Below are 14,770 nucleotides of genomic sequence, written 5' to 3'. Positions count from 1 at the left end.
ACAAGGAACAGGGCTGGGAGTGGAGGTATCGTTTCTTACGTGGGACATAATCCCCCAACACACACACACACACACGCGTGCACATGTGTCATCCAGGTTCAGTCAGGACCCACCTTAGGCCTCAGTCCTGTAGCTGGTAGTCAGGACATAGGACACTTCAGGCCAGGGAGAGATTGGGTAATGGACACTGGCTCACTCACTGTCCACCCTGGTCAGCTTCAGGTCCAGGGTAACTCGCCTCACCCTGGGGCTTGTCTGCAGCTGCTGTCTTTTTCCACGGGGGCTGGGGCATGCGCACCCTGCGGGAGGCCCTAGAACCCCTGGACACTGACTTTGGCTTTCTGACAGGCAGCCAGGACAAAACCAGGCTTAACCAGCCCCAGTCCCTACCCCTGTTCCCAAGAAGTTTCACCACACTGGAGACCAGGCCTGGTTTGCATAGTCTGCACGTTTAATCACTTTAAAACCTCTAACATCATCTCGTGTCCATTAAATAGAACCAACAATTCTGGGCCTGTTTAAATTACAAGGAAAAAAAACTCACTGTGTACCAACCCAGTATCTTACAAAACCAGCTGGGCTGGCCACGAAGTGGAGGGGCGGAGGAGGGGGCGCCCCTGGGCCGGTGGATGGAAGGGATAGGGTAGGGGGAAGGAAGGGGGCTCCCGGGTGGGAGGGGACTGATTGTCCTAATGGGAGGGGTGCAAAGGCACGTCAGAAGAGGGGCTTGGGCATAACGGGTCAGTGCTTTCTCCACCAGGGCACAGTGTTGGAAGGGCTTGGTGCCACCACCTGCCCACCCCTGGCATGTGGAGAACTGGAGACCCATCAGCCCTTGGCACAAACCCCATTTGAAACGCAGATGCCAGCCTGCCCCTCTCAGCGTGACCCCCTTCCTAGAGCCCGCCTGGCTGGGCTGGCTCATGAGGGCCTGGGGCTCAGTTACTTCTCACTCCAGAACGACTGCAGCCCCACGCCTCAGGGCTGGGCAGCCGGGGAAGAGCAGGGTGGACATGGATGTCGGAAGGTAAGTGGTCCAGCTGCTACCCCCATTAAAAATACAAAAAAAAAAAAAAAAAAAAACCCAAAGACCAGCATCTAAAGTGAAATAATCACAAAGTGAAAATATATCCTCAAACAGCTCCTGAGATCCCCACAGGGGAAAGCAGCACGGGTGGGGGCGGGAGAGGCTGTCCGGGCCGTGGCCCCCACCACCACCCAGGGGCTCTGGGACTGAGCGCCAGCAGCCCAGGCGGCCCCGGGCTCAGAAAACAGGGACTTGGGCCCTGGCGGGCGGGGAGGTGCTGGAGAGGAGTGGTCAGGATGCCAGCATGGGCTCCGCAGAGCCTGGGCCGTGCCAGCCTGGCGGGCCTGGCAGCGGCTGTGCTGGGCCTGCAGCTGGAGGCAGGCAGGGGTGCGTGTGCCCCTGGAGGCACCTGCCTTGCCTTGGTCCTTCCTGTGATTGCCACTTCTGCCAAGGCTCCCAGAGGAGCAGGACCGGGTTAGGAATGCCAAAGCCCTTAGTGAGGTGGCCGCCGCCTCCGAATGCCGCCGAGGCCAGCCTCCCTGCTGCCTGATGGGGCCATTATTGCTTTAGAGGGACAGGGCAGGGCAGGGCTGCCACCCGGGCCGGCCTGGGGACCGAGCAGGGCTGCCCCTCTTCACTCCTTGGAACTGGCCTGGCCGAGGCTGTAGCTGCCCTAAAGGTCTCACTCCTCCCCACGTGGAGGGGCGCTTGGTGAGGTGAGGCCCATCCCTGCCTGTCCTGGGGCTCCACCTCGGGCAGCCAGGTGGGCCCAAGGATGGGGGGGAGTGGTTTCTGCCCCTCACCCACCAGCTGGGTCCAAACCCAGTCCCGAGATAAAAAAATACTTTGGTGAGTTAAAAAGTGCCCAAGGAAGGGATTGGCTTGTGGGGCGGGCAGTGGGCGCATCAAAGGGCGCTCTGGTCTTTGATAAAGGCGGTCCTCTCGCCCCGGCCCTCGTCCTCTTCCGAGTCAGACAGGCACTCCTCCTGCCAGGCTTCAGGGAGCAGCCCCTTGTAGGAGATGAGGCCGCGGTCCATGGTGTACACCTTCACCCCCCGGAAGCTGAAGCCTGAGCGCAGCTGCAGGACCAGGAAGACGGTGACAAAGACTAGCACAATGAAGGCGCAGCTGAGGCCGGCCACCACCTCGGGCAGGTGCGAGGGCAGCAGGCCGGCCTGCAGCCGGGGCTCGGCCTCCACCTGGGCAGGCCGCGGCTGCTCCGGGGACTCGCGGCTGCTCTGGCTCTGCCGGGAGCACGTCTGCTCCACGGGGTCCAGCGAGGCATGGCTGGGGCAGCTGAGGCAGTCTGTGGGGGCTGGGCCCTGGCATGTGGCACATGAGGCGTGGCAGGGGGCGCAGACGCTGGCGCGGATGGTCTCTACGTCGTTCTCGGTGCTATAGTGTGTGTCGAGGACTTGGGGCGTGAAGCCTGGCGGGCAGTGCTGGACACAGGTCTTCTGGTGCAGGGAGAAGCCTTCCTCGCACACTGTGGGCAGGAAAAGGCGGGCGAGGGTGGGCTGAGCGCCCCGCGGCAGGTCTGCAGCAGCCCACAGTGCCCACGTCTCCAGAGACTCCTTTTTCTCCTAGAGCTAGGCTTCAGACAGGCACCCACTGCCCCCCGCCCCCAAGCCCCAACAGCACCCACTGTGCACTGACCCACACAGGCCTGGCTGGATGCCAAGGTCTTGCAGCCGCTGCTCTCGGGTGGCGTGGGGAACCCCTCAGAGGCAGTGCCATATAGAACAAGGGTGAATTTAGTCAGCGTCCCTGTTGCAGAGTGGGGGAAGAGCAAGTGTTAGAGGGCACCCACACTTCACCTGGCCTCCCAGATCCTGCGGCCTTCCTCACCCACCCCCGCTGAAGGACCCCCGGTACCATAGTTGTTGGCTTCACTGGTGTTTTCAATCTCCAGGACCCACTCGCCAGAGGGGTCCTCATCCCAGGAATGGGTTGTCATGAAGGCCCAGTCATTAAACCCATCTGCGGAATAGTCGTGTGGCCTGGGGGAGGGGTTAAGCGTGTCCAGCTGACCAATGACACAAGGCACACACCCTCCCTACCACGCAGCCCCGGCCCCGCTGCACTGGAAACGCCTACTGGCTCGGCTGTTTCCCAGGGGAACAAACATTCCCAACCAGGGCACTCAGAGGCACAAGGGTAATTCACACAGAGACACACACTGCCAGCATTAAACTAGGGGCCGGGATTCCTGCGGTCTGAACAGTCCCACAGGATCACGCCACCCTCCAAGAACACCAACAGGGCCTCCGAGGTGTTCCATGATGACTGTCAGGGTGTGTGGGTAAAGGACAGAATGATGTAGGCTGAGGGCCAGAAAGGGGGCAGGGCAAGCACCTGGCGGCCAGCAGGGTGGAACGAGTGCCCATGGGGCTGACCAGGTAGATGGCCAGGTCACCACGACGATTGTAGGACAGGGTGAGCCGTGCCTGAGCGTGCTCCAGCCGGGTGATGTGGCTGGGCTCGCCCAGACACGCGGCCACAGTCTTGCGCACCTCCAGCCGCTTGCCGATGTCCCTGGGTAGAGAGCATCATGTCGGCACGTCAGCCTGGCTCAGAGCAGCCGGCAGCCCCCTGCGGCCCCGGCCCTGTCCTCACCTGGGCTCTGTGAGGACGTCGATGATGCACTTCCGCTGGGGGGCCACCGTGGTCCAGTTCTGGGCCAGGGCCACCATGGCCCCTGCATCCAGGAGCCCGTAGCCATAGGAGTGGCTCACTGTGCGTCGGGAGAAGGCAGGGTTAGCGGGGTGGGGCGGGGGAGCCGCCCGCCCGCCTCAGGGCCCAGCCACGGCCTCACCTTTGCGGCCCACACCATTGGTGGCCCAGTCGTTGGCATTGAGATGGGCTGGCTTTGAGGTCTGCACCACCAGATGCTGCATGTCTCGCCAGGTGAGGTTCTTACTGCCAAGGAGGAAGGGAGAGGCCAGGGTTTGATGTTTCTGGGGAGGGGCCACCCTGCAGAGTGCTGGTGGGCACGGGGCTGCCCCTCACCCACGTACTTGGCCTCCAGGGTGAGAGCGATGATGCCGGCTGCCAAGGGGGCAGAGGCCGAGGTACCCGTGTGAGACTCCGTGCACTTCTGCCGCAGGTCCGTGGTCACCTGCCAGGGGATGATGGTGCACAGGCCTGAGTCGGGGGAGGGGGCCGGAGGGCAACCCTTCCGCTGTCCCTCGGCCGGCGGGCTCTGGGTGCCGCAGATGGCAAGGTGAGCCAGGGTCCAGACACCTGGGTCCCAGCCTCTTGGGCCCTCAGCCTCCCAAGGAATAGGGGCTTCGATTAGAGGTGGGAGAGAAGGCATGCCTTTAGGGAGAGTCGAGTTCTCCAGGCTCAGGAGTCTTAGCGTCCAGCTCGCATTCCACAAGGCCCGAGATCGCCGCCCCAGTGCGCAGCCCCAGGGGACTCACAATCTGCTTCTCATTCTGGTTGCCGCTGCTGTAGGTGGTGGCCAGCGTGGACGAGCAGGCCTCGCTGTACCAGGGCACGTTGCCGAGCTGTGTGGCGCTGCTGATGGACAGCGTGTAGATGCTGTTGGTGTAGCCGTCGCAGTTGCAGCTGTCATGTTCCCGGCCCCCGTTCCCTGAGGCCCAGACAAAGATGGAGCCCAGCCCTCCGCGGCCCTGTGGACAGTGGGCTGGGGTCACTCGGGATAGGGACTCAGGAGAGGCCCAGTGGAAGATACTGCTGCGGACTGGGAAGCCTGGAGCCTCGTTCTCTGGGGACTCTGTGTCTGCCTCTTAGATTTCTATGCACAAAATCAAGATAGGTCAGGATCTCCCACCAAAATGCTCAGAATGGTGATCTCTGGGGAGCGAGGTTATAGGCAATCTTTATTTTACTCTTTCTGTCCCTTAATTTTTTTGGGGAGGGGGCTGGCATCAAATCAGGGCCTTGTTCATGCAAACCATATGCTGAGCTACACCCCAACCCTCATTCCTTGATGTTTTAGTACACATGCTTTATGTAAAATTAAATACAAGAGCAAATAAAACAGAAAAACACCAGGGAGAGAGCTAGGAGAGGACAGTGACCAGTCAGCCCTCGGAGGCCGGCCTGGGCCAGGCCCCCACCTCACCTGACTAACGCCCCGGAAGAAGGCCTCCTCCGCGAGGCGGGCTGGCCCGTCCACTGTCTTGCCGTCGTCCTCGGGACCCCAGCTGGCGCTGTAGATGTGGATGTGGTTGGGGTTCAGGCCGAGCGAGCGTGCCTCCACCGCATCTGTCACCTCGCCATCCAGCATGCGCACCCCTGGCCAGAGGGGGCCGAAGAGGGATGCTTATGGGCCCCGCTGCCAGGGCCCTTCTGGGGACATGCCCAGCCCTGCACCCCAAGGGAGGGTGGAAGCTGGTGCAGGGAAACCCTGAGCCCCTAAGTATTGCCTGTCTCTGCCTTCCCAGGACAAGACCCAGAGGGGAAAAGAGGCAACACCTTCTGCCCCAGCCACACATCCTGAACTAGAAAGTCTCAGGTCCCCAAGGAATGAGCTGGTCAAGACACAGACAAGGACACGGACGGGGTTGTAGGACTTAGGGAGACTTCTCTAAGACACACGCACCCCACGCCACGGCGTCAGCACCAGGGGCCAGCCCTCTGAGTCGCTAAGGACACCCTACAGAACATCCTCGTGGCACACAGTGGGAAGCAGGTAGGGAGAGCTCCCCCACCCAGGGGCGCCCACTCCACCCCAGCTGGAGGGGCTAAGGGCCACACCCACCTCCAATGCGGGCGTTGTAGGCCACGCCCACGCCACAGACGCCGTTGTTGGCCACGGCAGCCACTTCACCCGCACACCGTGTGCCGTGCCTGCAGGACCAGGAGCAGAGCATCAGTGGGTGGACAGAGCCCAGCAGATGCGCCCGACGCTGCCCAGCGGCCCACCCACGCACGAGCCCCTCCTGTGCACACACTCCCCAGGGCTGGCGGCCAGCTCGGCTCTGAGTCCAGCCGAACCAGGACTGCAGGAAGAGACCTGATCCCTTTGGGGGCCTCCAGATCAGCCCCGTGTCCCTGCAGGAAGAGAGGGAAGGGAGAAGCAGCCGGGCCCCACTTCTTACCTGTTGTCATTCATCTGTGTGTACCGCGGCTGGGGGTCAGGGTCCTGGTCGTTGACATCAAAACTAGCCCCAGGATCCTGAGAAGAATGTGGCCGTTGTCAGGAGTGGCATTACCCCGGCAGGACAGGACGGCCCTTGGACACCCACACCAGGGGCCACGGCCCCTCCCCCACCTCCTCACATAATTGCCTGCCAAGTCCGGGTGGTTCTTCTCGATGCCGTCGTCCAGGATGGAGACCACGATACCGTGCCCCGTGAAGCCCTGGGCCCAGGCCTCCTTCACATTCAGGTCCCGCTGAGTGATGCCAGACTGCAGACACACCACCCCGTGCGTCACATCACGAGCTGCACGAGCTTAGGGCACCCCTCCCCACCCCAAAGCTCTTCACCCACCCATCCCACCCCTTGAAGTGCCACCACTGTTATCTGGCCTCTGTGGACATGTAAAGGCCTCTGGGAGATCAGCCCCGGGCTTGGCAGAACGGTAGAGACTGTTCAGCAGGAGAGAAGGGTTCCAAGTCAGCCCCACCCACCCACCCGCAGGACCTCAGAGTGGGCGGTGCAGGTGCAGCGGAAGCTGGGCCCACAGAGGCCACATACCAGGTACCACTGCTGGGGAAACTTGGGGTCTGTAGGCTCCTGGTATATGTCCCGCTTGGTCCGCCGCTTTGCCACCTGCTGCTCTAGCCACTGCACCTGGGGGGAGGGGGAGGTGAGCAGGAGGGGCCCGAGGGCAGGGGAGGCAGCGGCATGGGGTCACAGCCACACTCACTTGAGGTTCCCTCTGCAGCCGGCTGTGCCTCGAGCGGTGAGGCGACAAGGACCGCTTTGTCACCGCTCGATGCCGAAAGTGGTAATAGTCACCGAAGATCTGCAATGGAGCAGGAGGAGAGATGGGCTTTCCACCTGCCGGTCCCCGGGAGGCCAGCCACGAGGGAAGGCTCCTGACGGCAGGGTGGGGCATCTGCTCCTTCTCCCACCCCAGAGAAACATATGGGCACAGAGGGGCACTCGCCCGCAGGCCAACGAGCAGGACAAGCCAACCACTCCTGTCCCTCTGGCCACTCAGCACCTGCTTCCTACCCAGGCCCGGGGGCCAGCCCAACAGCTTCTGCTCTCTGGTGCCAGAATACCTGCCCTCGCTGGCCCCGCCCCAGGTGATGTCCTGGGTTCGGCCAGGGTGCACACATACCTGGCCCAGGTTGTGGAACCCATGCTTTCGGGCCACGCTGTCAGCCACGGCAGGGCCTCCGGCGATGCGCACGGCCCACGTGTTGGTGAAGACCTTCTGGCCACAGGCGTCAGCTGCCAGCAGGACCAAGGCCCCCACTGTGGCTACCACCCATGGCAACCAGGGCCTCAGCTCCATGGGGGGGCAGGCAGCCGGGACCCCGGAGCTCCCGCGTCCTTGGCCTTGTCACAGGGCCTCGGCTTCCACGTGCTTGCTCACCGCCTGTGGCCCCGGGCTGACTGGTGGGGGCATGGAGCCAGGCGGGCAGGGCTGGAGAGGGAGAATGTGAGCTGCCAGCTCTGAGAGGAAACAGACGGGGAGAGTCAGTCTCCCACAAGCTATGCGCAGAAGCTGCCCCTTTCTTCCCGCACCCCTTAGTCAGGGCCCAAAGATGCTCTGAGGAGGGAGTGAAGGGGGGAAAAGCTGGGAGTGCTGGCACATGCCTATATTCCCAGTTCTTGGGAGGCTGAGACAGGAGGATCTCAGGTTTGAGGACAACCTCAGTGAATAGTTAAACTCTCATCAACCTAGTAAGACCCTGTTTCAAAATAAAAAATAAAATAGAACTGGGAGTATAGCTCAGAGGTAGTCTGCCCCTGGGTTCAATCCCCAGTACCACACACACAGGCAAAAAAATAATAAGGTCAAGTATAATGGCCTATGCCTATAATCCCAGCTACTCAGAAGATTGAGTAGGAGGACTGCAGGTTTGAGGCCAAACTTGGCAACTCAGTGAGGCCCTGACTTGAAATAAACAATAAAAAGTCTGGGAGTGTAGCTCAGTGGTAGAGCACTTGCCTAGCAAGCACAAGGCACTGGGCTAAATCCCCAGTATCGAGAAAAAAAAAAGTCTAGCCTCCACAGTCAGCAGGATGGATGGACACACACACCTGACACCTCCCTCCTCAGCCTTCAACCAGGGAGGCAAGTGTAACAGACATAGGATGAAGAAATTCAAGGCTTGAGCCCCTTCATATCAGAAACAACAAATCTAAATCACTGCCATCAAAGTAAAAAAAAAGCATTATAAAACAGTATGTATATATGTCCCATTAAAAAATCTATTTACATATGTATGTTTATACATAACCCAAAACAAAATCTGGAAGGACACACGCTAAAATGTTAACAATGGTTCTCTCAAGATAGTGACAGTTACAAGTAATTATTTCCTTTTTTGTATCATTGTACATTGTTTATGATACTAGGTATGTTTTATAAAGGAATAAAATGTTGGCTTGTGTGTGTGTTACTGAGGTGGAACCCAGGGGCTTTTCTACCTCCAGGCTATACTCCTAGACCAATATATATATATATATATATATATATATATATATATATATATGTATATATATATTTTTTTTGTGGTACTGGGGGTGGAACCCAGAGGCTTTCTACCTCCGGGCTATACTCCCAAACCTTTTTTATATTTTATTTGGAGACAGGGTCTCACTAAGTTGCTGAAAGCCTCACTAAGTAGCTGAGGCTGGCTTCGAACCCGTACAATCCTCCTGTCTCAGCCTCCCAAGCGCGGGAATTACAAGCGTGCGCCACCACGCCCGGCTTCCAGACCTATTTTTTATACTTTATTTGGAAACAGGGTATCACTAAGTTGCTGAGAGCCTCACTCAGTAGCTGAGGCTGGCTTTGAACCTGTGAGATCCTCCTGTCTCAGCCTCCCAAGCGCGGGGATTACAAGCCTGCGCCACCACGCCCGGCTAAATGTTGGCTTTTTAAAAGGCTTTCAAGTGAGCAGGGTCTACCCAACTCAGGAGTTTCCTGATTCAGCAAAACAGGTTCAGCCACACAGAGTGATCTGCAAAGCCCGCTGCCCTGGGAGGAAAGAGCCGGCCGCGGCTTGGTGTCCATGCGCTGAGCACAGTGGACCCAGGGCTTCCCCCCTCTAGGGCTGGTAGAGCTGCCATCTGCAGAGTCAGGGCCCAGGCCCTCTTCGCAGGCCCACCTTTCGTAATCTGAGCTGGGCAACCAGGGCAAACAGGGCTGCTGAGCCAGGAGCACCAAGGTGAGGCTGAATCAATAGTCTGTGTTGTTATTCCTCCTTCAGCAAACAGACACGGAGACCTCTCTGCCTGGGGCCACATAACTGTCCCCACAAAGGGCCCCTGATTAGCCAGAAGCCAAGCACCTGGAGTGGGTGGTATTGGGGTGTCCCAGCCTGGGTGCTGCAGGTATCCTGCCTCCGTGCCAAACTTCTCCAGCCACTTTCAAGCCGCCCACAGAGCCCCGAGGACCCCCCCAATATTCTTGGCCCAGGCTCAGAGGAGGCCACTGTGCTGATGGCAAAATGAAGGCACCCCATTTTACTAAGCCCAGGGCTGCCTGGCAGGCAGGCCGGTGCAGGCCCCCCTCATTTCTCCAGGATGCCCTCAGCCACAACCAGCCTCCTTGGCAGCCCCGGCCCCGCCCTTCAGCCGGTGGGGGGGGCATAATTCCTGGAGTATTTTCAGTTTACACCAAAATAACCTGACAGCTGATGGCGAAGACGTCCACCCACTCCCCCACGCTCCGATGGGCAGATCCACGGGGCGCCAGGCCGGCTGGGGATGGGCAGCCAGATGCACCAGCCCTAGGGGACAAAGGGACCCTAAGTCCCACTTTTGGGGCCCAGAGCCATATGGGAACAGGGCCTCTCCTCCTTCCCCTCCACCTTTTTCTTTTCTTTTCTTTTTTGCAGTACTAGAGATGGAACCCAGGGGCGCTCTATCACTGAGCCATTTTTGTTTTGAGATAGAGTCTTACGAAGTTGCCCAGGCTGGCTTCAAACTTGTGATCCTTCAGCCTCAGCTCCCCAAAGAGCTGGGATCTCTTCCCCTTCCTGCCACACTACTATCTCCTGGGCTCAGATGTTATCCACACAGCCCCTGACCACAGTGCTCTGAGCCTCCAGATCAAGGCAGGTTTCCTCTGAGTCTAGCCCAGGTTCCAAGACACTCGATGGAACCACAGCTGCCTGGCATTGAAAATGATTAACCAACTATTTAATTACCATGCAGCACCCAGAAAGAAAGCGGACTTCAGGCACAACAGAACAGTCCCCCAAGAAAGAAGGCCCGCCTCCCCTACCCAGTGTCCCAAGCCATGGTGAGAGGTGCTTCCAGAGCCCCATGATACCCCTTGGACAGCTCTGCTTCAGCATCCAGGACAGAGGGAGCACCCCAACACCCCCCCACACACACACACAAAGAACAGGAGGGGAGAACAATGAATGAATGGGATGGGCTTCTCCCCACCCCCATCCCAGACTCTGACTCACCCTCTGAGTCCCAGTTGTCGTAAACCCCAAGGCTTGCTGTACCTCTAGCCTCCTGTGATGGCTCTTACACAGGACTCGGCTCCCGGCTCCCGGCAGCCAGGCAGGGAGCTCTGAGTGCTCTTCCTGCCAGAGTTCTGGGGCAAAACTCTTTTTTTAGCCCCAGACCCTTTGGACACAGACACCCCATGACACCCAAACTGTACCTACCCCAGGTGAGGCAGTTTTCCCGGGCACCGCGCCGGGCTTTGAGACAGCCACAGAGCAAGCCACTGAGGGCCTCTGGGAAGTCCGGCCAGGTCTCTCTCTCGGGCAGAGACCCGAAGCCAGGTCCTGTTACAGGCTCTGGGAGGCTCCCACGAAATTCTGACTCCTAGTTCCTGCTCGGCTACTATCTGCTGTGTGATCTTACACGAGTCACTTCCTCTCTGGGCCTCAGTTTCCTCGGTGGTCAGAACTGTTAGACCAGCGGTTTGCAAACTTTTTCCCCCGCCACAGAAGCCTCTTCCAGAGCACAGCAGATCTCGGTGGAGGCCCCGGGACCGGAGAGCCGGCGCGGGGCCTGGCCGCCGGTCCGCACCTGGCCGGCAGCGCGGCCGCCCCGGCCACGTCACGTGGGCCCGGCCGCGCCGCTCCGCCGCAGGTAGCGCGGGCCCGGGGCCCGGGGCGGCGCTCCCGCCCCCGCCCCCGGCCGCCGGCCCCGGCCTCCCCGGCCCGCCGCGCAGGTGCCGACCCGGCCGGCGCCCCTCCTCCGCCCGCGGCCCCGGGCCGGGCGCCCGGCCGGGCAGGGGGCGCCCTTCCGGCCCGCCGCCCGCGCCCCGCGCTTACCGAGCGGCCGGCGGCCACGCTTCCCGGGCGGCGGCGCGGCCTGGCCGGCGGGACCGCGGCCTGGCCGGCGGGCGGAGCGCGGCCTCTGTCGCGGCGGGGGCAGCGCCGGCCGCGGCGCGGGCTTGTTTACTCGGCCGCTGTCACGGCGGCGGCGCCCGGCCCGGCTCCTCCTCCGCGCCGCCCCTCCCCCGGCGCCTCCTCCCGCCGCCGCCGCCGCCGCCGCCGCAGGCCCGGGCTCGGCTCGGGCGCCGCGAGCTCCGGGCCGCCGGGCGCTGGAGGCCTGGCCTGGGCGCCGCGGAGGGGGAGGGAGGCCCGAGGCGTCCCTGCCCGGCCCGAGGCGTCCCAGCCCGGCCCGAGGCGTCCCTGCCCGGCCCGAGGCGTCCCAGCCCGCCCCGCCGCCCCGCCGCCCGAGTTTGGGCATGGCCGGCTTCGAGCCCTGGGACGGCCCACCTGGGGTACCCGCTCCGAGGTCCAAGGCACAGCCGCCGGGAAGCTCCTGGCCTCCTGTAGGGTGCCAGGAGTCTCGGTCTTATTTGCTTCCGTGGACACAGGTGGCTATATATCAGCAGAAGTAGCCCCCTCCTTTTAATTTCTTAAATGCACCCCCCCCCTCCCCCGAGCCAACCAAATGCCAGGCACCTGGCCGGTCGCCCGACGTTATCTCCTCCTTTACGTACATTTTTTAAGCCACATAATCCTTTCGGGTTAACATCTTTAATCCCATTTTTCAGATAAGGAAACTGAGGTGCATTAAGTTTAAATAATTTGTCGCAGGCCTCAGAGCCTGCAAGAGACCTGGGTTTTGGCAGAGGCTGAATCCAAGCTACTTGCAGTGTACCAGCCCAGGCGCTCTCCCTCCCTGGGTCCCTGCCCTAGAAAACGTCTGTGCTACTTGGCCGAGGTCACCGCTTCAACTGAGAAAGAAAAGAGGGAAAACGTGGCCAAGGGCTTCACAGGCTGGGTTATTCCAAGGTCGCCGAGCAGCCTCTGCCCGTCCCTTCCCGCTCCCCGTGAGACCTGGCAGCGTCATGCCATCCCGGCACCTTAAAGGTTCCCGGATAATGATTAAAAACAAATGCGCTAGGTGCTTCCTAGGACCCGGGCACCCTCCTGAGCCCGTCTGTGTGTTAGCTCATTTCATCCTCACCACAGACCCCGTGAGATGGGTACAGGACGTCTTCCAATAGGAGCTTTTGTTTAAGAATGCTGGAGATTGAACCCAGGCCTTGAACGTGCTAGGCAAGAGTTCTACCACTGAGCTACCACCCAAGCCCTTTCTATTTTATTTGATCCTCTTCCCTCGGCCTTTTGAGCAGCTGTGATGACAGGCGTGTGCCACTGTGTCCGGCTGCCATTTAGGTAGCTTTTATGCATCGTCTATATTTTACAAAGGAGGAAACAGGCCCAGAGAGGCTCTGAAAGGTCAGCGGCGAGCCTGGATTCAAGCCCCTTCGGCACTGTTTGTATCGTGCCTCCTTGATGTCCCAGAGCCTCCATTACCTCTGTGTCAAATGGAGATAATATCCAATTTGTGGGATCCAGTACTTTTGGGGGACCTTTATAAACCCAGCAGAAGCTGGAAGAATGCGGGGTCCTCCAAGTTGAGAGGTAAGTCCATTAAGTCGAGCTGGCCACCCCCAGACCGGGCACTTTCCCCCACAAAGAGCCAGGTCTGGGAGGTATCTCCCGGGGTGGCCCCTACAGTCCCAACCACATTGGAGTATAGAACAATACTGCCCTGAGACTGAGGCCGGAAGTGAGTCAGGGCTCTTCCTAGGCTGTGAGCAAGAGAACCCACTGAGGGGAAATAGGGACAGGGCTGGCCCCACCTTGCCTGGAGCCCCGTGGCTCCTCCCACCTGTCCTCTGGCCCAGAAGAAAGGTCAGCCCAGGAAAAGGAAAAAAAAAAAAAAAAAAAAAGCAAGGCTGCGGACCCACCCATGGCTGGAGGCTGGCCCCAGGGGAGCCCCTGGGGGCTTTGGAGGGAGCTGGAGGCGGGGCTGTGCAACTTCCTAATTCCGTCAGCCGGCCCCTCACGAGGATCGAGCCTTTGGAATAAGGGCAGAATTCCTTAAACTGCGTGCTCAGAGGTGCCTCACTGAGGGGGCGGGAAAGGGAGGGGCCACGCAGGTGAGCACCTGTCTGCTTGGCCCAGAGCGTCATCCCTCAGCACACTATGGGGTTCCCAGAAGATTGCATTTGCAACAGTTCTGCTATAAAGAACTTGGAAGCCTCTCTCTTTCTCTCCTCTCTGAGACACCTCTGGAGAGAATCCAACTGCCCCAGCTCAGGACTTCAGCCTTTATCTCTTTGAAACAAGTCTTGTGGGCAGGTATTGTCCTCTTTATCTCCACAACGATTGAAGTGAGGCCTAAGGGCTTAGAAAGTTAAACTACCTCTGAGGCCCAGGACTCTGAGGACCCAGCGCCTTAGTTGCCCAGGGTCCTCTGCTTGGGCATTAACAGTCGTACTCAGCCTTTCCTGGGACTCTGGAAGCCGGATATGGGAGAAGCAGAGTCTGGTGGGTACAGCCTGGGCAGGAGGTTCCCTGGTTTTCCCACAGGTATCTAGAATGAAGGGACCAGCCTGCTAGACTTTTCTTTATCCTTGATTTGGGGCTAATCTATGGGGCTCCTTAGAGTAACCAAGGCCCTAAATTCACCCAGTTGCATTGTCCCCTTGGGGTGCTGTGACAGCCCCCATCCCTCCAACCTCTTGCCCACCTCAAACAAATCCTTCAGCAGCAGCAGCAGCACACTTGGCATTAGTCAAAATGTCCGTGCAGGCAGAGAAGGGTGCAGGACAAAGTTTGGAGGGTGCTTTTCTGAGGACGAGCATCGAGAGCTTTGTGTTGTCTTCCTCTCAGCTAACCTGCATTTCCAGGAACATCTACAGTAGCTCTTTAATGCGACAACCAAGCCTTCAAGTCATGGAAAATTGAATAAAGCATGTCCATACGTCACCATCTAGCTCCAGAACACCTGGGGTCCATCCTGACCGCCGTGCTTCCCCCTCTGGCTACGGTGCCTCTGGCGGACTCCTGTCCCTTCCAGTTCTGGCTAAAGGACTTCAGGAAAGCCTCCTTTATATGACAGGCACCCAGGGCGGCTGTGGGTGGGGGGAGGAGCTGGAGACCAGAATGATTTGGTGGTGACATATTGGGTCATGCTGGGACTGGATCCCAACAGGGCCCGTTTATTGGGGTGGGTCCGCACTTACCTTTCACCATCTGGCTCCACCGCATCCCAGGCGCTTGTTGGTTTAATGGCGTTCCTTGGCCAGCTCCGTGTCTTCTGCAGTGTTTTTAATACTCGGGCAAGCTACCCACAATTAGGCACCTAATAA

At 59.6% G+C, this 14,770-nt stretch overlaps 1 protein-coding gene across 2 annotated transcripts; it reads right to left on the bottom strand.

Annotated features, from left to right (window-relative positions):
• Window positions 1–1,932: 1,932 nt before the first annotated feature.
• Window positions 1,933–7,465, bottom strand: FURIN (furin, paired basic amino acid cleaving enzyme; the record flags this gene model as incomplete). Of its 2 annotated transcripts, none has more annotated exons than XM_080693077.1 (15): window positions 1,933–2,513; window positions 2,684–2,794; window positions 2,903–3,027; window positions 3,383–3,562; window positions 3,644–3,761; window positions 3,843–3,946; window positions 4,045–4,145; window positions 4,450–4,662; window positions 5,118–5,290; window positions 5,757–5,845; window positions 6,097–6,173; window positions 6,278–6,406; window positions 6,697–6,792; window positions 6,869–6,967; window positions 7,289–7,465. In XM_080693077.1, 15 exons carry the CDS (start codon window positions 7,463–7,465, stop codon window positions 1,933–1,935), a joined length of 2,373 nt encoding a protein of 790 aa, XP_080549203.1. The 2 variants fall into 2 exon arrangements, with proteins under 2 accessions (XP_080549203.1, XP_080549204.1); XM_080693078.1 differs by having other exon boundaries at window positions 2,406–2,513; window positions 2,688–2,794.
• Window positions 7,466–14,770: the final 7,305 nt, after the last annotated feature.

This window comes from Muscardinus avellanarius (assembly GCF_963383645.1).
Source record: "Muscardinus avellanarius genome assembly, chromosome: 3".
Lineage (NCBI taxonomy): Eukaryota > Metazoa > Chordata > Mammalia > Rodentia > Gliridae > Muscardinus > Muscardinus avellanarius.
This window is presented reverse-complemented; position numbering and strand designations above follow the sequence as displayed.